The sequence below is a fragment of the Pyricularia pennisetigena genome, chromosome 6 (genome assembly GCF_004337985.1).
Source record: "Pyricularia pennisetigena strain Br36 chromosome 6, whole genome shotgun sequence".
Taxonomy (NCBI): Eukaryota; Fungi; Ascomycota; class Sordariomycetes; order Magnaporthales; family Pyriculariaceae; genus Pyricularia; species Pyricularia pennisetigena.
The window spans coordinates 1,844,507-1,866,538 of NC_043744.1; the positions used below are offsets into that span (position 1 = coordinate 1,844,507).

At 51.3% G+C, this 22,032-nt stretch overlaps 7 protein-coding genes across 7 annotated transcripts; 3 read left to right on the forward strand and 4 right to left on the reverse strand.

Annotated features, from left to right (window-relative positions):
* Window positions 1–261: 261 nt before the first annotated feature.
* Window positions 262–4,400, reverse strand: PpBr36_04367 (uncharacterized protein; the record flags this gene model as incomplete). Its single annotated transcript, XM_029891527.1, has 4 exons — window positions 262–2,060; window positions 2,126–3,104; window positions 3,179–4,194; window positions 4,286–4,400. 4 exons carry the CDS (start codon window positions 4,398–4,400, stop codon window positions 262–264), a joined length of 3,909 nt encoding a protein of 1,302 aa, XP_029749570.1.
* A 2,637-nt stretch (window positions 4,401–7,037) lies between these two features.
* Window positions 7,038–9,968, forward strand: PpBr36_04368 (uncharacterized protein; the record flags this gene model as incomplete). Its single annotated transcript, XM_029891528.1, has 7 exons — window positions 7,038–7,126; window positions 7,203–7,602; window positions 7,686–8,609; window positions 8,679–8,750; window positions 9,326–9,373; window positions 9,614–9,676; window positions 9,822–9,968. The coding sequence occupies exons 1-7, from the start codon at window positions 7,065–7,067 to the stop codon at window positions 9,966–9,968; spliced, it is 1,716 nt and encodes a 571-aa protein (XP_029749569.1). The 5' UTR covers window positions 7,038–7,064.
* Window positions 9,969–10,929: 961 nt separating this feature from the next.
* Window positions 10,930–12,013, reverse strand: PpBr36_04369 (uncharacterized protein; the record flags this gene model as incomplete). Its single annotated transcript, XM_029891529.1, has 3 exons — window positions 10,930–11,310; window positions 11,388–11,591; window positions 11,723–12,013. 3 exons carry the CDS (start codon window positions 12,011–12,013, stop codon window positions 10,930–10,932), a joined length of 876 nt encoding a protein of 291 aa, XP_029749568.1.
* An 808-nt stretch (window positions 12,014–12,821) lies between these two features.
* On the forward strand, window positions 12,822–13,489 carry PpBr36_04370 (uncharacterized protein; the record flags this gene model as incomplete). Its single annotated transcript, XM_029891530.1, has 3 exons — window positions 12,822–12,991; window positions 13,278–13,417; window positions 13,479–13,489. 3 exons carry the CDS (start codon window positions 12,822–12,824, stop codon window positions 13,487–13,489), a joined length of 321 nt encoding a protein of 106 aa, XP_029750349.1.
* A 536-nt stretch (window positions 13,490–14,025) lies between these two features.
* PpBr36_04371 (uncharacterized protein) lies at window positions 14,026–16,952 on the reverse strand (the record flags this gene model as incomplete). Its single annotated transcript, XM_029891531.1, has 2 exons — window positions 14,026–15,076; window positions 15,163–16,952. The coding sequence occupies 2 exons, from the start codon at window positions 16,950–16,952 to the stop codon at window positions 14,026–14,028; spliced, it is 2,841 nt and encodes a 946-aa protein (XP_029750350.1).
* Window positions 16,953–18,808: 1,856 nt separating this feature from the next.
* Window positions 18,809–19,303, reverse strand: PpBr36_04372 (uncharacterized protein; the record flags this gene model as incomplete). Its single annotated transcript, XM_029891532.1, has 2 exons — window positions 18,809–18,883; window positions 19,184–19,303. 2 exons carry the CDS (start codon window positions 19,301–19,303, stop codon window positions 18,809–18,811), a joined length of 195 nt encoding a protein of 64 aa, XP_029750351.1.
* A 533-nt stretch (window positions 19,304–19,836) lies between these two features.
* PpBr36_04373 (uncharacterized protein) lies at window positions 19,837–21,697 on the forward strand (the record flags this gene model as incomplete). The annotated part of the gene is made up of 4 exons (XM_029891533.1): window positions 19,837–21,247; window positions 21,322–21,392; window positions 21,486–21,572; window positions 21,671–21,697. 4 exons carry the CDS (start codon window positions 19,837–19,839, stop codon window positions 21,695–21,697), a joined length of 1,596 nt encoding a protein of 531 aa, XP_029750352.1.
* Window positions 21,698–22,032: the final 335 nt, after the last annotated feature.

Genomic DNA, 22,032 nt, shown 5'->3' on the forward strand with positions numbered 1-22,032 from the left:
GAAGCACACCCAAAGTAACCAAATTGGTATCATTCACCAGCCATAACTCCGTACAATGTCGCATTTATGCGTGAGCACCCTTTTCCCTCCTATAACACCCTATAACACACCAAAATGAAGTGAATTGTTTTATGGCCCGAAAAAGGAATAAATATATAGAAAATCGAAACTTGTCATTCTCCCCAGCAAGTAAGATAGCGTATGACCTCATGAAGAAGATGATCGTGAACAAAGGCGCATGATACTTGATATGCCTCAAGTCTACCCGGTTGCTTTGGCAAGAGCAGCTGCCATCTTCTGCATGAAGTCTTCATCTAGACTTGACGTCTTGTCGGAGGCTGTGACTTCTGCAGAAGTAGCAGCGGGCGCGGGAGCTGGCTCAGGATTGGCAACAGGTACTGTCTGTTGAGATGGTGCTGCTTGGGTAGGGTTGGGAGGCGGGGTGGCTTTCTGTGCTTGAGGCAGGGTTAATGGCGATTGCTGAACTGGCCTTGGGCTACCTTGAAGATATGCCGGAATCGCTGTCTGCGGCTGAAGCCCATTGATTGGCGGTCGTGGTACTTGCTGCCCCTGGTTCGAAGGCGCTGACTGCGGCTGTCCCTGAACCTGCCATGTTTTCTGAGCCTGCTGCTGCTGCTGCTGCTGCTGCGGCCGTGTGACTGTGTGTGATTGCTGTTGTTGAGCTTGCTGCTGCGGCTGCTGCTGGCCTGGCACGGTTCCTTGCGTAGTCTGGGGGCGTTGACCTTGCTGGGTTGGTTGCTGAAGCATGGACTGCGGGGCCGGATGCAGCGGTTTCTGTGGATAATTCTGAGGCACTGCCTGTCCTTGCTGCATAGGCCGTGACGTAGACGAGGCCATGTTTTGTTGACCCGCAGCAGCCGATGTTTGGCCTTGTGTGGTCGAAGGGCGTGGCATATTCTTTTGTGCAGCATTCTGGGCCTGTGAATAGTGATGCGGCGTCTGTCCTGGTAACTGCTGGGCTTGGTGAGGACCATGTGCCAGTGGTTGCTGTGACCCAGTTTGAGCATTGGGAGGTATGTTGCGCTGCTGTGCTGCTGGAATTTGCGCCGGTAAGTGACGTTGGTGCTGTTGTTGCAGCTGTGCCTGGTTCTGTGCTCTAGGTGGCAGCTGTTGCTGTGCCTGGGCTCCTTGCTGCGGTTGTGACTGGTATCCTTGAGTCTGAACATGTGAGTATTGCGCTTGAGGTTGTACTGACCCCGTGGCAGCAGCTGTCCTTGCTTGAGCAGCAATCACGTGCGGAGACATCTGACCAATAGTGGAAGCCACTCCGGGCCGAGGACCAAGTATGCCGTTCGAAACTTGCGGGGCGTGTGCAACCATCGAAGGGCCTGCGGCGCCTGAGGTTGCGGGCGGGATCGGAATTTTGGCGTGCGTTTGCAAAGGAGTGGACGGGCTGCCTGTCCTGCCGCCATTAACTGAGCCTCCTGGTGTCAATGGCGAACATGGTGGCGGTGCGGGACTTGCTGTCTTGCTGTCGTGCGTGAGTCCTGCCATGCCCTGAGCCCGAGCCTGCTCCTCTGTAGCCGCATTTACTCCTGCCTGCTCCATTTCACGAGCTTTCCGAGCCGAAAGGTTTGGGGCCCTTGTCTTGAGCTCGCCGGTAACACTCTGCAAATAGTAGGGCATTTCCGAATTTGTCTTAAGGAAAAACAATTTCAGGTTTCTGGCCTTATCTTTAAGTTGCACTTGCGATCTGTCTTTGAGGACATCGCTGATCGTTCCGTTCGGGCCGAAGAGAGAGAGGATTTGACTCCAGTGCGGTCCCTTGACCAGATCAAGTCCTGTCATCAGTGCCCTCTCTTCTTCGGGGCTCCAAGGCCGACGGGTACTGCTGAGGCCATCACGACGAGTATTGCTTACTGTCGACTTGGCAACAGCTGCTTGGCGAGCCCGCTCATACAGCACTGTCGAGGGCGAGCTCTGGTTGGGGGGCAAATCAGCCGAGCCGCCTGGTGCTGGTGCTTGAGTGTACTGTTGCTGGTACGGTCCATTGTGGTATTGTGGCTGCGATAGATATGTGTTGTGCATGTTGCCTAGCCCTGTTCAAACCTGTCAGTATACGCCCAGTACGCTCGCACGCAATACAGAACGGCGGAGTTCTTACCATTGTACGTGAGACCAGCCTGTGGGTGCTGATACGTTTGGCTGGCGGCATGTGCTCCCATCCGCTCATTGATGAGCGATGCTAACCCTAGGGATTCTGTTTCTACCGCCTTGTCCTTGTCCATGGTGGCCTGGATGAGCTTGCCTAGTCCCAGGCTATCCGACGTCATCACGGCTTTGTCTGCCTCAGATATCCCGTTCTTGGCATGGTCGGTTCCGTGTACAGCCGCATGGAGTGCAGATAGGTCGATCCCAGAGGCTATGTCAATTTGTGGCTCTGGAATTGACTCTTCGTCAGCAGGAATCTCGATACCCTGGCTCTCGGCATAAGTGAGCACGTTGTCAAGATTATCTCGGAGGTATTTGTTGAGATCGTCCAGCAGCCCGTCCCAGGGGTATTCGATGGCCAGTAGCTTCCTTTTCATCGTATCCCGCACTTCATTCCCTAGGCGCTCCCCACGTTTTGTTGACATGCCCATGAAGACCTTTTCCGTCTGAGTGAGTGGGCTATCCGGGTGTAACTGTTTCAAAGGAGCCTCCGCGTCGGCCGGAAAGTAAATCTCGAGAAGCTCTCGCATTCGGGCATCGTCTGCAGTTTCCGGACACGAGCGGAGAAAAGCCTGAGTCTTCAAGCTAAGGAACAGGTTGGTCAAGTTGTCTGTGAGTGGGCTCAGCTCGGGGAGGAACGTCCGTAAGAACCCATTGTGAGCTTCTAGCAGTGACGCATTGTCAGACTCGAATATTGTGGAACAAATTGTCGCCAAGTTGGCCATCTGTATGGTTTCAAAGTCGCCAGGTTCCTCAATCTTAAGCTCATCTGCTTGCAGGATCGAAGAAGTTTCTGAGAACATACTGCGAGCAGCCTTGAAAGCGGCGCTCAGTGACTTGTACGCTTTTCCAGTCTCAGAATCGGAACTGCGAATCGCATTCACAGTCTCCACTCTGGGCCGCTCAGAGAGAGCTAATAGTACTTGAACCGCCTATTGTAGTTGGGAGCTGTCAGTGAGCACCCGGTGATATGACCATCGGGAAATGATCTAGTGCAAAGACTTACTAGAGAGCCTAGAAAATGTAGACCCATGGATCGTACGATGTAAATCGGATTCTCATGAAACTTCATCCTCTTCTGCTTCGGCCTGACGAGAGGCGCGACAGGTCGAGGTAACTGCTGCGGAACTGGCAGCGCCGGCACCGGAGGTGCAGGCTCAGGGGCTCTCGCAGCGAGAACATTTGGCTCTGGCTGTTGCAAACTCTTGAACGCTTGCTCATCAATGTCACCCAGCGCAGATTCAAGGAGGGCTGCGAGGTCCCAGCTAGGAGCGGCAGGCTCAGCAGCGACCTGTTGCTGGGCTACTGGTGGCTGAGCACTGGGCAATTGGGCCGCGGATACATGAGCAGATTCAGGAACGCTATTTTGCTGTGCTGCTAACGGCTGAGCACTAGGCAAAGGGGCTGCAGGTACATGGGCAGGTGCGTGGGCAGGCTCGGCAACGGTGTGTTGTTGAGCTGGCAATGGCTGGCCGCTGGACTGGGTGACCAAAGGTTGGGCACTGTATTGAGGTGCTGCAGGAACGTGAGATGGCGTGGACTGAGGAACCTGTGCTATTTGTTGTATTTGCTGAACAGGATATTGTTGCGGAGGGCCAGGTTGCGCCTGGGGGGTCGGTTGCGCAATCTGCTGTTGCGGCACAGGAAGCTCAGTAGCAGCAGAAGTTTGTGGAGTTTCTGGCTGAGGAGCCGCCGTCTCTTTCGAATCGAGACCTGTGGCTGCAGGATCCTGCGGAGTTTCTGGTAGCATCGTGGGTTGTGGTGTTGCACAAGTTGGCGCAACAGTAGGAGGAGGGGCCGATTGGGGTGAAGCAGTAGCAGCTGTGGGAATATCCTGTATGGATGGAGGATTGTGCTCGGTTTTCACTCGTTTCTCGTCACCGACGTTCGACGTTTCTTCCGAATCCCTCCTTCGTTTGGGAGTGTAATGGTCTGCACATGCTTTCACCGTGTCGAAATCGAGGCAGGGCCCGATGGCGGCGAGGGCATCAAGCGTCGGTTCTTCGAACTTGACCTGGTTATCTGCAAGACAAGGTATGTCAGTATCTTTTTATTGGAGGCAGTGCACCATCCAAAAAAAAATCAAGCGAAAAGCGTACGAAACATGCCATACCGCTACTGGTGGGAGCGTGGGATGCGGGCGCGGGCGCGGACGTGGGCGCGGAGTCGGGGGCGGCGGCGGCGGCGGCGGCTGCATCCGCCTCGGTGCTTAGCGACATCTCAGTCATCGCTTCACCGATCTATTGCGCCTGTGTGTCTCGGCTACAGGACGTATCATGGGTTCTCCCGAGTTCGCTGGGCTCGGTACGCGACTTTTCAACGAAGCAGTCGACGGCGGTGTTGCAAATTGGGTCCAGATGCCGCCGGAAGAAAAATTGCGGAGAGGTTCGCGAAACCAGGCGGACTCTATTTTTGGGTGGTCCCGGCAGAAAAAAAAATCGTATGTGTTGGCTCGGTATTATTGCGATTGCATTATTCTGTGATTGGCAGTCATTGTTCCAATTCTGGAGATCCCGAAAGGTCCTTAGATTTGTTTCTTCTTTTAATGTGTGATTTTGCGACCATTTGAACTTTTTTTTTTTTTTCCTCCCACAGCTTCGCAGAAATTTTGTCGCAGTCGCGCGTAATGTGGCTGGTGGCTACCGCCTTTGGGAAGCTCTAACCAGCCAAACTTTCACGTGGTACGTACGTACCTACCTATTCCATACCTTTTATACCTTTCACTTAGACATCCCAGCCTCTCGCTCGAGGGCTTATATACACATGCAGCTTGCGCCAGATATTAATAAACTGAAAAAAATTAACAATTCTCCAACATCTGGCTTTTGAGTTGCATTGTATGCAGTTGTTAAGACGCCTGGTCTGTGAGGGAGGTTCTACTAATAAACTTGGTATAAAGCAAGTCAAGATATTATCGATAAGATATCGGCTGAATGTCGGCCGTCTTCGTGCTTAGTCAGATCTCAAATCGATCATGCCGAAACCGGAGAGATTTCCCTTGTAGAGCTCTGCCAACGGAAGACCTTAAACGGAATTGGACCTACCGTAAAAGATGCGTCAATTTTAGACGGAACCACGGATGCCTACCCTTACCTTCCGGGAGTACAGTAGGTGTGGACGATTACCGAAGCGCCCAGCATGTTCCTGGTAATTTCCATAGTCTCCGATCGACCGAAAGACCCCCGTACATGCTACTACGTGATACAACAGGAAAGGAAGCAATCATATGCAGCGATACGAATTAAGGCGTCGTGAGAATTCCCGCATTCCAAACCCATGTTTATCGACCTGGAGCAGGTTGGCAACCACGCAAAAAATCGGCAGAGCGGAGATGTACCAGTCCGTTCAAGCCGTAGTTGAGATGCAACTGAACCAGCTGACACACAGGCCAACATTGGTTCAGACATGCAAAGTAAACGTGGAGTTGAGTGTGGAGGCGGTTGTGGTTTTGCATCTGGTTACTATAATTTTTGTCGGGTCTTGTTTGGTTCCAAGGATCCGCCTGCTTGGAAGTCACGTCTCGCTGATCATTCCCCCGAGGCACAAAACCCATAGGTACGTGACCAAGGTAGTTTATACCAAGCATCAAGGCGTATGCCATCGCTAGCCGTCATGTTCGGGGTATTTTGTAACCCGTGTCTAGACGGCAAATACAAATCGGGCTATAATTTGGGATGAAATGTGAACCTGGGGTAATGTATCTCAGAGAAGATACCAGAGGAAGTTACAGATTGGCAGAGCAGGTTGACCCCACGAGATGCTCTTAGTGGTGCGGGGTAGCTCAGTGATGTCAAATGCCAACCTGGGTAATGATTACTTCCCTGCCAACAAACAACAAACAGTACATGTTACTTGAAAAAGAAGCGGCAGTCAAGTTTGGTCGTCATGCTCATTATATCCAAGGTCCCTGGAACATCCTTACAGTTACAGGTTGCAAATTTTCAACGATTCTCCATGTTGCATATCCTGCGACCCGATGGGAATGCAATTCCGATGTCAGGGCGTCATCCTTTGGTGCGGGGGAGCTGAGATAGAAGCGGGGACGATGCAACTTTTTGCCTCGGGTTCGAATGGAATTCTTGTTTGGTGCGGGCATTGACTTTAATGTTCTGCGTTCCATCCGAAAAAAATAATATTCAAGCAGGTCTACCTACAGAAGCAGTCAGAAACCCGCGTGTCACTCGTGTGCTCATAGCCCATTGTCTTCTGCAGGAACATGCAGGCAGAAGAATGCTGAGGATTCACAGTTCTGGCGCTGGATCTAAGCTTGAATTTGAGTTACCGAAGGCAGGGTAGCTTCGCTCGACCATTAACAGGCAATGGGCCACATAGAACCGTGGGTATCCGCTTGCCGTCTGATGTTTAAGTATAATTATTAATATAATGTAATGACAACGGGCTGCACAGCTTCAGTGGCTTGTGTGGGTGCCGTTTGTACAACCATCACTTATGACATCTCACGTTCCCATGCAAGCCTTGCAGGTCGCCACTCTGAGCGGGGATGGAACAAAGATGAAATGGCATAATGCAAAAGCTATTACTCGTTAGCCCCCCTTAATTGTGTATAGAAGAAGTGGGCGTTGAGGGGTGTAGGAGCTCCGCTCGAGATGGCGCACCCAGGTTTTTGCCTGTCTCAACTCGGCGCGAGCAACCATCGAAGTTTCCCCGCTTCTTCCTATAAACTCGCTGCACTCCCTCCATAAACCCTGAATTTAACGTCCAAACTCACGACCTTCCACCTTATACATTTCTTCCCTCCCAGTCCTGGTACAAAAAAAAAAAAACATAGTTTTGCACAGGGCTCCTTACGGCGTCCACCACCAATTAAAACCTTTAAAGACAAAAGATACCCCAGCCTAACAGGCTTTTACTTTGATCAAACACATTACAACATGCCCCTCGCCACAGAGCTGAAGACTCCGGTCACGGGCACCTACCAGCAGCCCACCGGTCTGTACGTACATTTACGGTCCAAGCGGAACGGGCATCTTCTCCTACGTCATAAACTAACCAGTAGGCTACACAACCAGCTTCATCAATAACGAGTGGGTAGAGGGTGTCGACAAGAAGACCTTCGAGACTATCAACCCCAGCACCGAGGAGGTCATCTGCTCCGTCAGTGAGGCCACCGAGAAGGATGTTGATATTGCAGTCAAGGCTGCCCGCAAGGCCTTCGAGGGCGAGTGGAAGCAAACTACTCCTGGACAGCGAAGCAAGCTCTTGATCACCCTTGCCGAGCTTACCGAGAAGAACTTTGACCTGCTTGCTGCTGTTGAGTCTCTCGACAACGGAAAGTCAATTGCGATGGCCAAGGGCGATGTCGGTGCCGTAGCTGGCTGCCTGAGGTACTATGGCGGTTGGGCGGACAAGATCGAGGGCAAGACCATTGACATTGCCCCCGACATGTTCCACTACACAAGGTCTGAGCCTGTAAGTACATTGCCTCCTTGCTGTACAGAGACAGGTGGATGGGACCATGTCGCAATAGCTAACACTAGTTAACTGATACTCAGATCGGTGTCTGCGGTCAAATTATCCCCTGGAACTTCCCTCTTCTCATGCTGGCATGGAAGCTGGGACCTGCTCTGGCTACGGGTAACACCATCGTCTTGAAGACTGCCGAGCAAACGCCCCTGTCAGCCCTTGTATTCGCCAACCTAATCAAGGAGGCCGGTTTCCCCGCTGGTGTCGTCAACATCATCTCTGGCTTCGGCAAGGTTGCCGGTGCTGCCATCTCGGCACACATGGACATTGACAAGGTTGCTTTCACTGGCTCCACCGTCGTTGGTCGCACCATCATGAAGGCTGCCGCCTCGTCCAACCTCAAGAAGGTCACCCTTGAGCTCGGTGGCAAGTCGCCCAACATCGTCTTCAACGATGCCGATATCGAGGCTGCCGTCAGCTGGGTCAACTTTGGTATCTACTACAACCACGGCCAATGCTGCTGCGCCGGCTCGCGTATCTACGTTCAGGAGGGCGTCTACGACAAGTTCGTCGCGGCTTTCAAGGAGCGCGCCCAGAAGAACAAGGTCGGTGACCCATTCAAGGAGGACACCTTCCAGGGTCCTCAGGTCAGCGAGCTCCAGTTCAACCGCATTATGGACTACATCAAGTCAGGAAAGGAGGAGGGAGCTACTGTTGAAACGGGTGGTGAGAGGCACGGCGACAAGGGCTATTTTATCCAGCCCACTATCTTCACCAACGTCCGTCCGGAGATGAAGATCATGAAGGAGGAGATCTTTGGTCCCGTTGTTGCCATGGCCAAGTTCAAGACCGAGGAGGAGGTTATTGCTCTTGCCAACGACAGCAACTACGGCCTGGCTGCCGCCGTCCACACCAAGGACCTTAACACATCTATCCGTGTTAGCAATGCCCTGAAGGCCGGTACCGTCTGGGTCAACTGCTACAACATGCTCCACCACCAGCTTCCCTTTGGTGTAAGTAACCCCAGGCAGCACGCAGATTAAAATGCATTATGAAGACTAACAATTCGTGAATAAAAACAGGGTTACAAGGAGTCTGGTATTGGTCGCGAACTGGGCGAGGCTGCGCTGGCCAACTACACTCAAAACAAGTCGGTAAGTAACTCAAACACACTGCTTCTCGTTGTTGCATTCAAAAAAGCTTACCACGTTTTCTCCACATAGGTTGCAATCCGTCTTGGCGGTCCCATCTTCTGATCAAATATGGTTGAGACTTCGTCAAAATAAGCGCTAATATGATTCCCAGTATACTGAATGGAGCCGGGAAAGGAATGTTTGTTGCACTGTATATATCTCTTGCATCCGTTTCCAATTTGAAGACCATGTATGACCACAGCAGATTGATGCAAAAATCGAATCTTTATGACAATGAAAATTTTCATGATTGATATGATTGTTGTCTAATTTGATAATGGCCATGTTGCATGCAGTCTAAGTCGTGCCATGACAAGGACCATAAACATACACTGTGCCCCTTAGCCGTTGGCACTGTTCCAACCCCTCCGCATCAACTTCAACACCAAAACAAAGGTCTTAGCAGCAAGCAATATTGGCATTCGGAATCCGTGCCAGCAATCAACCACAACAAAACCGAATCGTTTTCTGGGTCCCTGAATTCCATAATGTCAATGCATCAACGCTCATTATCAGCCGCTGGTGGGCGCGACAAGACGCCGTTTGAGCAGCAGAGGGAGGCACTCATCGGCGAGATTGCCATGGTACGTCACTTTCCAAAAATAAAAAAATAAGAAGAGAAAGTTGGGTAGGAAAAAAAAAAAAGATGGGAAGAGAACAATGCATATGCAAAACGTTTGCCTGTGATTCATCCTACCTTTTTTTTCTTCTCCTTCTGCCTAGCTTCTTTTTTATTCCGACGGTCTGCATGAAGGTACAGGTTGTGCAGCAACGAGAAAAGGGAAGAATTAGTCTAATTCAATGCATGCATCTTTCGTTATCAGAGCTTCGAGCAGGTCCTGGCCAACATCAACAAGCTGAACAGGTCCCTCGAGGCGGTTATCACGGTGCGTTACTTTTTCGCCCCTCCCACACACACACACACACACACACACACTGCCGCTCTCTTCTTTAAGAGGTCATGCAGTTCTTAGATGGGTTGGTTGATACTGACTTTCTACGGCTGAATTTGGCTGTCTTATTGGTTTACAGGTTGGCAACGAGTTTTCCTCGGTGGAGGCTCTGTGGTCACAATTCGAGAACGTCATGGCCAAGGATCCGGATGAGGGCAAGGCTGAAGGCGAGGGGAGCGATGGGGAGGGCGAGCAGCATCCGAAGCGGGGTGACGAGAAAAGATGAAGGGAGCGGATCACAAGGAACAAGTTTAATATTCTAATGGATGTTTTTTTTTATGATACCCCATGCCTGAGTATGCTCCCTAGTCTTAACAGGAGTAACCAAAATCCCACTGACCGCTCTATTGTCACTGATAGTATATTTGCTGGCATACTCTACTACTGTACGGTCATATTGATGGTGAAAAAAATATGTCTTTTATGTCTTATCCCATCAGCGTGGAAACCATTCTACAAAAGAAAGATTTGTGCATCAAAGACCAAGGAAATAGTACAACAGCTCCCCCTATAGTCCTGGCGGGCTCAGAGACAGCAGGCATCCTCAGCTCTGTTCATTCCTTCCCAATCACCGACATCCCCCTTCAACACAATATCACAGCAAAGCCGGAAACCCCAAAGAAGGCCAAATGCTTTTGAACAAGCATTATAGCCAGCATTAAATGGCTCATAGCCGCACATGATGACCACATCGCAGTACGCTCCCAACTGCCCTTGCCCGGACTACACCCATTCAGAACATCACCCCCCAGCGTAAACGAACACGAGACCAGCCGTTACTGCCTCGAATATGACCGGGATCGCCAACTCAGACCACGACAAAGAAAAAACACGATACAAGGGGTGGTAACAAAAAAGAAAAAAAAAGCAATAGAACTGTAAAAAACGTCGTTCCGAATCATGCAATATAGGTCATTTCATTATGCTCTAGGCTCTCTTCCCAGGTGCATACGTTTCCCATATTGCGGCCCTTCATTTGAAGAAGAGTGCGCAAAGCAAAACATGTGACCCAAGAAAAAAGCCAACCCAAAAATAAAAGGATAAAAAAGAACGCCGTCAACAGCGACTGGGGGAGAAACGAAGGGAAAAGAAACAAGGGCCAAACAGGGTCAAAAAGAAACAAGAACAAAAATGGAATGGGTAAGAATGAATAGCTGCTGGGCGAAGGGAGCATGATCTCGATTCTCTCACAAGATGTTGCACCTTGTCTTCTTCCTCTTGGACATACCCCCAACGCCGGGGATGCCGTGACCGCCGTGGCTTGAGTAGCTGCCGCCCCCGCCCCCGCCGGCTGCTGCCTGGGCCTCGAGGGTTTTACGGTCGTTGGCAATGACGGTGTCAAGGGCGCGCTCAAAAATCTCGTCGACACCGCGCATCTCCTTGCTGCTGCACTCCATGTACTGGGCGTTCATCTTGCGAGCCACGGCTTGCCCTTGTTCGGTGGTGACGGGCGTCAACCCTTGTGTCTTAAGCATGTCGATGCATGTCTTCTTGAAGCGGAGGTCTGACTTGAGGCCCACGAGGATGAGCGGCGTGTAGGGACAGAAGTGGAGGACCTCCGGGTACCACTGGGGTTGAGGACAATCATGTCAGTAACAAATCGCTAACGAGTTGGAATCTGTAGCACCAAAAGGGCGGGAAATACCTTGTCCATAACATTCTCAAGCGAGTTTGGGCAGTCGATGGCGAAGCAAACAAAGATCAAATCGGTTTCGGGGTAAGAGAGGGGTCGCAGACGGTCATATTCCTCCTGTCCGGCGGTATCCCACAGGGCGAGCTCAACCGTCTTACCGCTGGAGCCGTGTGTGGGATAGGTGATGTAGTTTTCGAAGACGGTCGGCACGTATTTCTTGAGACAGTAGAATTCCAGTCAGTCAAAAACTGCCGCATTGCATCCTTCAAAATGACGGTCGCCACCACCTATGTCGACTCGAGTTCTCGAATGTTCCTCTCTTCCCCTTCTCCCTCACCAAATCTTACCTCTGGAAAGTAGCCTTGGCTGTAGCTGATGAGCAGACACGTCTTGCCACAGCCGCCATCGCCAACGACGACAATCTTCTTTGAGTAGGCAGGTGCCTCGGTCATGGCGGTTGCTGATGATTCCCTGCCGGTCGATGCGCTCATCATTGTGCTGACAGTACCATCGCTCGACCTAGTTCCACGGGGCTCTCGTCGCTCAATTGTCGATCTTCGCTGCATCGACGGCTCGTACTTCTCGCTGCTGATCTGGCTGTTGTACTGGGAGTTGCGATACTGATATTGCGAAGCCATGATCCTTTGGTAAGGGTCTGCTTTTTTTTGAGGATCCCGCTGAATGTCGGTGCCGCAGGGCGGTCGGACAGATAATTAGCGAATAGAAAGCTCGGTCGAGCTTGTTCCCTTTTCTTTTCTTGTCTTAGAATTTGAAAGTTTGCGATCGTATTGCCTGTCTATTTTGGCAAACAGACAAACAAAGTGTAAATTCGGTCACAAGTGTGTTTGTTTTCTGAGTGCTCGCCTGCCTGAGTATGCTTGCGGCTTTGATGATTGAGGGAAGAATGCAACTGCTCTACCGCTGCCGGAAATCTGAGAAAAAAAAAACTGTTATGTCGAAGAGGGGTGTTGACAAAACAATCAACGGTTGAGATTTGTTTGTCCAGAGCTATCGATCGCAAAAGGTGGACACGCATCTGGCGGGAAAATTGATGCGGGCGCGGAGGTAAGGGGTGTGCAGACTGGGAACTGGGCAGAGTCAACAGCACATGGCCCGTTAACACGGCAACCAGAAAGCGTCCGCAAATAAATGACGCCACGCTGCGGGTCCAGCATTTTTCTGCATCACCACGCAGACTTGAGTGGCTTGAACCCCCGTGCGAGACAAAAAGAATCAATTGGCCTGTGCTCAGGCACCGCCTCAGCCAAATCAAACCAAGGCTCAGACTGATCCACAACCGCAACCCAAAATCAAGGCGGCATCCATCCAAATTCCAAACTTGAAAATTTCAGTCGCTTCGTCCTCTGTCTCCTACTCTGCATCAACTCGGCAACCTTAATTCCCACTGATCCTCGTTGGCCATCAACCACCAAGACAAGTGTCAATATGGAGGCTGACGACGGAACCAAGAGCAAGTACATCACACTTATCTCCCGCGAAGGCTATGAGTTTGTGGTCCTCCGCGAGGCGGCTGCTGTCAGCTCCACGATCAAGAAGATGGTCAACGGCATGTTTAGCGAGTCTGAGACAGGACGCTGTCACTTTGAGGACATCAAGTAGGTTTGCAGTCCTTTTTTTTTTTTTTTTTTTTTTTTTTTCTCTCTCTCTCTCTCTTTGGACCTTGTAAGGCCTTGACGCGGCTTCCTTCCAGGCCGCGCCCTGTTTCCAGATGATGAAAGTCGAACACTGTTCGCGAGCTGCCTGACGAGGCATTGCAGGCTTCCCCTGCAGGACTGCATGGAGCTTTTTCCTACACTTGATCTGATGGCAACAATCCTCTTCGTCAATCACAACTCTCCCAACATTTCACTCAAGATAGGCTGCAGGCTGACAACCGCCCAGTGGCGTAGTCTTGAGCAAGGTCGTCGAGTACTTCCACTACTGGTACAAGCACAGGGATGATCAAGACGTTCCCGACCTTGAGATCCCGACGGAACTTTGCCTGGAGATACTCATGGCGGCCGACTTTTTGGGTCTAGACAGTGCGTGCTCACCAAATCTTTGTCGCAGCACCTCACTGTTACTAAGACTAACAATAACCAGAAATTGCATAATGCTTGCCATCTTTTAGTGTTTTTGGGTCTTGCGTTACTCCAACGGCTGGCATGGCGTTGGGGCAATCTGATTCCTGTTTGGTTGCTCACTGCCTCGAGTTATGGGCATCATCTCGGAGTAACAGCCTCCTGGGTGCAACCAGACGAACAAGCAAGCAGGGTTAATTTTCGATTGGCTGTAAATTCTACAAACATGATTATTCAACGAGACGCCATGAAAACGTCCCGGCAGTAATGAATGCCATCCGTGGACGGTTGGCATCGCCACCATTCAAGCATATGCGTTCAACTAGACTATTATGTCCATGGGTTGATCGTCTAATAAGGATGGTAGATTAAACTTCTTCCCCCACACTCTGCTCGATCAGTTACCCTTGCGGTGATCCATGGCTTTTTAAGAGGGGATACAGTATAGCATAGTTGAATAATCAAAACCAAACTGTTATCCGAGCTCTAAATGTAGTAATCTGGCAAGCGAGAAAACTGTCGTCCCTCGGTGAATTGCGAGCATAGCAGACCAATATCTGTAGCAATACTTAGACCGGGGCCCCTCTCTGGTTGAATTTACCATGCCTCTCTCTTTGCAGTTTTGCTTGCGTCTCAAAGCGTGACAAGAATGGAACAAGAGCATGTTTGTTCTCGTGGCGCCACAGAGTCTCATCGACAAAGATGCATTCCACTCTGGACTTTCCTTGCGGTGGCGGCGTGTTTGTCTCAATCTTTGCCTTTTCCCCCCGAGGCCTCAGATCCCTGAGTGTACCGGGACCTGGTGCATCTCTGACCACTCGATTGCGCGTTTGAGAGTCGGCTATCTTGTTGCGATCCACTTGGCCAGACGAAAGGGACACGATCACTTTTCTGGGGCCCGACGGCCCGTCAACCGTCTCGATCACGAAGTAGTCCCTCATGAGGTGCGCGAGGCGGTAGTTGCGACCGCCACTTCGCTTCTTGGCCATCATCCAATCGGCAATCTGCATCCACAGCTGGTCGAACGGCGGTGCACGCTTTACCATGGACCGGTTCAGGCCATATCTGACAATCCAGATGACCTCGACGGCTGTTTTATGTAGCACGTTCAGCATGTTGTCCTTGGATATCCACTCCCAGAGCCCGCAGAGAACGTGAAGGAATTGCGTCTCGGACGTGTCTCGAGATTCTCGATCGAGCGTCGCCCAGTATGCGAAGAGTTTGAGTATCGGCTGGCTGCGGTCTGGCCAGACGATGCAAAGAGCGACGCATGTCCAAATAAACCTGAAGAGGTACGCCGGTGGGACGGATTGGAGTTTGAGATGCTTCACAACGTCCGTGAGATCCCAATATTGAGTGAGGGCCCTATCGAGAACTGTGATTGGGGTTCTCAGCCCGATATTGTTTAGGTATACGTCCCGGTAGCTTATCACCATGCAGTTGGCAAAAGAGGCTTTGTCATGGCCGTCTATCCCTCTGACACGCCAAAATATGTCGGCTCCTGCTTCGACCAGACACTCCAACACAGACATTCTTGCATGCGGAGGACAAGAAATGATGGTTTCAATGGGAACATCACCGTTCAGATCAGCTACTTGAGGGTTTGCACCTCTCGCAAGCCTGTTTGTTGGCTCTGTTAGACTTTTTCTGAACAGAATATAATTTTGCGCAAAAGGAGGCATAAGACTCAGGGTAGCTTTGCTTACATTTCTTTGACAACTGCTCTGAAGCCACGCTTCACAGCCATGACCAAGTGTGGCCTTTTGGGCGAAAGATCCCAGTTCCGCATACCGAGAAGCTTCAACGGTATTTGACCGGGCGCACTTATTCCATCGCTTTCGGGTGATGTGGACAAGACATTGCGGAGGAGCTTATCGTTCTCCAGAATGTGAGGCGCAATCTCCAGCAGCTGGCTGAACGCTCGCACGTTGTCGTTACGGATGATCAGCCGCAGAAGCTGGCTAAGCTCCGAAGAAGGAAGTGAGACAGGACCATAGCCCCTTCTGCTGAGTTTGGCGCATCTTGCCAGAGCTCCGTAGTCAAAATGGCAAGGATACCGGGCTGCCCTCATGAATAAGCGGTCTGACATATGGCGAAGAAATGCCTCGGAAGCATTTGCCGGCCCTATGTTGTCCAGGACTAAATCTAAAAGCATGGGATATAGTGCCGAAAGGTGGTCATCAACAATCTTGTGAAAAACAGTCACAAATTCCTCATTGTCGTCGTAGATGCCTTCCAGAGGCAGTCCATGCTTCAGCAGCATCACAACTTTCTGATCAAGTTCGTCATCGTCTCCTATGGGCTCAAGTAAGTATTGTAGCGTGTCCGGCTCCGGCCTAGCACCGGCCTCTAGAAGGATCTCGACATTCCGAATCGGTTGGGTCAAGGCCAAACTCAGAGGTGTGCGGCCCTCATACGGCTCCGGGTAATAATCTTCACTCCGTTCCATTTCAAGATCAGCTTCTGGAAGCTGAACGAGCCTCTGAAGCAGTTCTTGGCGGGACTGCTCCCATGCGTCACCATTCATGCCTCGGGAAAGATGGGAATGAGTGCGACCGATGCAAGCCATGTGTAAAGCGGTGAATCGTGTGCCTTGGGTGTGTATGGTCACACCGGCATCGAGAAGCGCATTTGCTGCTTCGAAGTTGTGGTTCCAGACAGCACACTCCAGGGGCGGCAGACACTCGTCTTCTTCGTCAGGCGGGTCAAGTTGGAGGTCGACAAGGACCTGAACGACCCGCTGATCAGCAGTGTTGAGGCTGGCATATTGCAGTGCGTTACGCCCAAAACTGTCCGTCGTGTGTATTAGGTCCGGCCGCGTCTTCGCAAGGTACTGAAGTGTATCAAGTCGACCTTTGAAGGCAGCAGTGTGAAAGGCGGTCAGGGCGGGAACATCCTCGTCGGTGTGCAGTGGAGGAAATGGTGAGGCGCCGCGACGGAGAAGAATCTCGGCAGTAGAGTCTCTTCCGAAGCATATCGACAGGTGTAAAGGCGTCACCGGCGTCTTGGAAAAGCAGACATCTTCAGAATGGCTGTGGCCAGTAGCGTCGACCTCAAAATCCTCAAGAAGCATATCGCAGCGACAAAGTCCCAAGGCCGGGGCATTAATCCTCGCTCCATTGTCAAGCAGCCAGTGAACCACGCGGTCCTGGCCTGCGCGCGCGGCCAGGTGCAACGCGGTAAACTCGACATCTCCTCTGTTGAGCGACGGGGACAGCCTCGCCAGGTTCCGGTCCAGATCATAAGAAGACGTGCGGTCGTTAAGCTCTGCTCCGGCAGCGTAGACCTTTTGAAGGGTGTCAAGCCTACCTCGCCGCGCAGCCCACATCATCGCACTTGCGTCCTCATGGCGAACATTGTGGCGGTAGAGTGGCCTTTCGAGGAGACCTAGATATTTGGAATTGATGGCGACAAGCGCTGCCTTGTCGCGAGTATCAAGCTGATCGAAGATTGACAGCAGAATGTCATTTGGAAGATCCCAGAATGAATTGGGCATTTTTGCATTAGGTTGGATAGATTGGACTGCCGATGGAGGATTTAATCAATCTGGACAAGATGGGTGGTGATTCTTCACTGTGTACCCCTCGTAATGCCGTAATAGAAGTTGGAGCGATATTTCAGGTCCGAACTGTCAAGCAGAAGACGGGTTCCGTACAGAGTATTAGGGGTCTGTAGCGTAGCTGGCCTGGGTTGGGTTCTTCCAAGTGCTCAGTCAATTTTTTTCTGTTCAAGGAATCAAGGAGCACGGCAACATCAATTTCTCGCACGTCGGTCATCGAAATCGATGTTTGCTTGCTCACACACAACCGTCAGTCCGCACGAACGGAATGAGATTCTAGTGACGTGACATCGCGCCCACACGTGCTGAAGCCCCCCATAATGCTAATAAGCGGGGCCGGATCTCTCCAAAAGCCAGACACGCACAAACCGGGAATTGATCCGTGAGCCTGCATCTCCTTCTTAGGTCGCTCCGACCACCCTCCGACCGGTCACTCAGTCCAGTCAGTTCATAAGGCAAGGAGCGACAGTGGCCGTCATTACAGAACCGTTTGTTCCCCACATGTCGTCACGAGCAGAGCCTGACCTAAGAATCTCCAGAATGCGCCTACCCTGATCAACCTTGAAGCTGAGCAAGCGCGCAGTAGATCAAATGTTTATTTACCACGGCGAAGCAAAAGAGAACGTAGACGCTCCCTCTTCTTTTTTTCTCTCCTTTGTCAGCTGTGTCTCCATTATTCTCTGTACAAGTGTGTATTTTTATCCCACCCACACACACTATCCTATTTCCCTTCCGGCCTGAAACACTGTGCTCTTACTTATTACCCCCAACGTGCCTACCAGTTTTGGAACGATGTGCAGCTGGTTACTATTACTATACCTCTTGATCGTCCTCTCATACTCTCCTTACTACCGATTCCTGCCCGCTGATCATTCTAGGTCTTCTTGGTTGCAAGTTTCTAGCTCGTGGGTTCATCTTCATTGATGTAACTCGAAACATACCAGTACACTTCAAGCTAAAGGTCAACCTTCCAAGGTTGGCGATCGCAAAGTTTTTGCCTGATAATCTCCTTAAGCTCTGGATACTGTTTTCCCCCTCCATTCAACCGAGGTTGGTGCAGCCACGAAACAACAAAAAAAAATAATAACTTACAACGCAATATAGAAGCCGCTGCTCTCTAACAACATGTCGGTCTTTCTTGCTAACCCATCCGAGTCTGGATATCTATCATACACACCTGAACCTTGGAGGGCCCTTGTTGCCCTGGGACTTCTCACTTGAATATGTTGGTACATCATTCTGCGGCCCTTGGCGTGTGATGTGTTCTGCAGCAAACAGGACTCGGGTAACTACAGCCTCTATGAGAGAAATGACATCGGGGCCCTCGGGACAGAAGACAAATGCCAGCCATGAGGATCAGACGAGCGTGCGTTGTCAACGGCCCACAACCCGAGACGACAGCTCCACCGCAGCAGAGGCTGGGAAGCCGGCGAGGATGGGGAGAGCCTCCTTTCCGAAACATCCTACCAATGCCATCGCTCGGTGTGGTCCTGAATGACTACAGTACAAACAGCGGTTATTCAAGACAGTGGTGATTCGAGTCAGTCCATCGAAAGACTACATTCGTCAAGCAGTACTGCCCTGTTTGGCTCAGCACAAGACCTATCCACCGTTGCTGGTAAGCACACCAAGTCTCGATCATTTTGACTACTGGCGCCACTTCAAGGTTCTCAGCGATCGAGACCTATCCGCAGCCATCGAGACAAGCTGTCCACCTACTCGGACCTTCAAGGGGGTTGGGGAGTGGATAATAGCATTTGCAGGTAAAAGCGCTATGCTCTATTACTTAGCGGTCAGGCGCCGCGGGGGTTCGGCTGCGAGAGAACCTCTTCCTCAACGTTAAAAGAGCCGCCGGCGGGGTCGGTTAGCTAGCGATGGGAGTGGAGTTGTTGGTCATCTATTTCAACATCTAGGCCGTGGTTCTGGGAGCATCCCAGATGATTCAAACTTTTGTGTCGTCCAACCTCTTCAGCATTAAATCATCCTTGTGATCAACGTTTCACTAAGTGCGACCACAACTTGACGTCACCCACAATTTCAGCTGTTGCTTAACCATTTGCGGTATCTTCAACGTCTGTCCGATCGTCCAGCCACCCCTCATTTTTTTCCGTCTTTCGGCAATATATGCTAAGTATACCACGGGGTATAATCTTTCAACATCGGCTTACAGGATCTCCCCTCCACATTACTACCCCTATCATTATGGAACCCTGGCCGAAAGACACACCGAATATTTCGCAACTTGCCCTCTGATGGCGGAGCTTGTCCTCAACTTGCAACCTCACCATTGTTACTGAGATACTACTCGTTCTACCATTTGTGGATCCTGGGCTAGGTTCCCATATCGTCTCCGATGGGAGAGCTGCATGGCAGAAGCCTTGATCAAGCCGGGTCTACGATGAAAAACTTTCCCGGGGTCACAGGGTGGTTGAGGACGAATGGGGATGGTATGGCCAGGCTTGAGTCCAAATCTACCACCAAGTGCTACTTATGTATCACTGGGAACGTCTGCCCATATTCATCTTGATATAACATGTGCTCTAAGCCACTTCAGTCTCGAGTGGTCCAAGGCTTCCCCGCAGACCTCCTTGTTTAGCAATGAGATGGACCACCCAACCTACCTCTAATCTTATGTTGTTAAACATCGCATCTTGACTATCTACGACCGCTAGTACTCGGCGCATTATACCCTTTCAGTACTGCACCCTTTTAACTGTTGTTCTCCCTCACCACAGCGCATTCTAGCCGACACCACAGCAACTTGAACCAGCAGCCATCTCTTGCTGACAAGCCCGCGGGAGGTAGGAAACATTTAACCACCATGGCATCAAATCCTGATACAGGAATTCTCAGTCCGCAGGAAGCCATTCATGCATCCACGCAAGCGACATCTACGATTGCGGCATCCACGCAAGCGCCATCCCCCGAGATTCCCATACTCCAGACTCAGTCCCAACCGCAACAGCCATCGCCACCACTCCCAACGTCTCAACCACAATCGGAGCAAGCGCATCCCTTTGCAGAACCCGAGGTCCCCCCACCTCTGCCCCCTACTCCAAGATCAGCTACTTTTGGGCGTGGTACACAAGGGGGCTCATCACGCCGCCGCAGAAGAAGCCGCAGCAGGAACCGGGCTGGAACGGCGAGCAGCGCAAACAACCCCTACTTCCCAGGAGATCAAGCCTCGACGCGGAAACTTCGCTATAGTGCAGATGAATATGATGACGAGGGCCTACGAAACGAGCTGGGTCGTCACCCTGACAGTCGATCAATGCCCCGAGCACGCCCGCCTCGTGCATATCTCAACCACCCTGCCTATGCAAACCTAGACTCGCCCGCTAAACCCTTCACCGAGGATGCCAAAGGTCATCGAGAATTTGAGTATGATGTCGACCCCAATACCCGGCACCAGTATGACGAGGATTACGCATACGGCACTGGCGTTTCGCATGGACCTGGAATGGCAGGGCCTCAACCTTTTATGCGATTGGCCCCGACGTCCAACGCCAGCCACTATGGCCCCGATAGTCAGGCCCCCAAGATCAACTGGAAAGAATTGAGCCGCGAGGAGCGCACTGAGGTTCTGCGGCTACCGTGGACGCAGTGGATGAACAGCAACGTCAAGAATCACTTTGTTGCGATGCTCGGAGAGCTAATCGGGACAACTATGTTCCTCTTCTTTGCATTCGCGGGCGTCGAGGTTGCCAACATTGGTCTGCCGTCATCAGCACCCTTCAACTTGGCCAAGCAGCTGTACATTGCGCTCAGTTTTGGCTTCTCACTCATGGTCAACGTGTGGATCTTCTTCCGCATTAGTGGCGCCCAGTTCAACCCGGCTGTTACCCTGGCGCTCTGGATGACCGGTGCCGTCGATGCGGTCCGAGGTCTCTGCCTGGTTGTTGCGCAGCTCTGCGGCGGCATGCTTGCTAGCCTTATCGTGAGGTTCCTCTTCCCGCAAAAGTTCAGCGTGCGGACTAGCCTTGGGCAGAACACATCGCTCGTTCAGGGGGTCTTTATTGAGGCCATGCTCACTTCGGAGCTTGTCTTCACCATCCTGATGCTGGCCAAGGAGAAGCACAAGGCCACATATATGGCACCCGTCGGCATTGGTTTGGCTCTCTGGATCGATCACATGGTTGGTGTGCCGTTCACCGGGGCTGGGATTAACCCCGCGCGCAGCTTTGGACCTTGTGTCGTTACCGCGACTTTTGAGCCCGAACATTGGATATACTGTAAGTCTACTGTCTGTATATTCTTTGGAATTATTTGTACACAAACTTGACTGACAGACCTCTTCTAATATCAGGGGTTGGACCGGGCATTGGAGCCCTGATCGCCGTGGCTTTCTACAAACTGATCAAGGTTCTGGAGTACGAGGTAAGTCACGACCGTGGTAACCATGTCAGAGCCTGCAAAATACGTCATGAGGCCCTCTTTGCCACAGAACTGACATGTTTCAATACGATTCAGATGGCCAACCCTGGTGCCGATGGAGATGCGGACAATGATCCAACTCAGAATCCGGCAAAGCGGGCAGAACTGGCAGCCGGAAGAAGGGTAAGCTTCCAAGAACCCCCTTCGGCGAGACTTCCTCTGAGGGAATACTCGCAGAGGGAATATCTACACAAAGAGTGACACCGAAGCAAACTCAACAGTTCGCGGGTGGCTTTGATGCCAAGTAAACTGTGATACTGCCTTGCTCTCGTCCGTATATACAATGTCTTTGTTTTGGTTCATGTTCTGTCTTGGTATTGTCCATTTATTCCAGCACTTGGTTTTGCTTTTTTGTTCTCAAGTGGCCATATAGGCCGTTTGCATGAATTGCTTGTTTGTTTTGTGTTTACCTGTAGTCAAGCCAGTTACAAGCTTTTTTTTCCTCTGATGTGGTGCCTTACGGCGATGCCAGATCTATCAGCGATTCCCCCAAAAGAATTTATCTGCTTCATCTAGTAGTGCTTTTTTTTTTAGTCTTTTCTCAATGATTCCTCGGCTGAATTTTCTGCGAGCGTCTACCAGA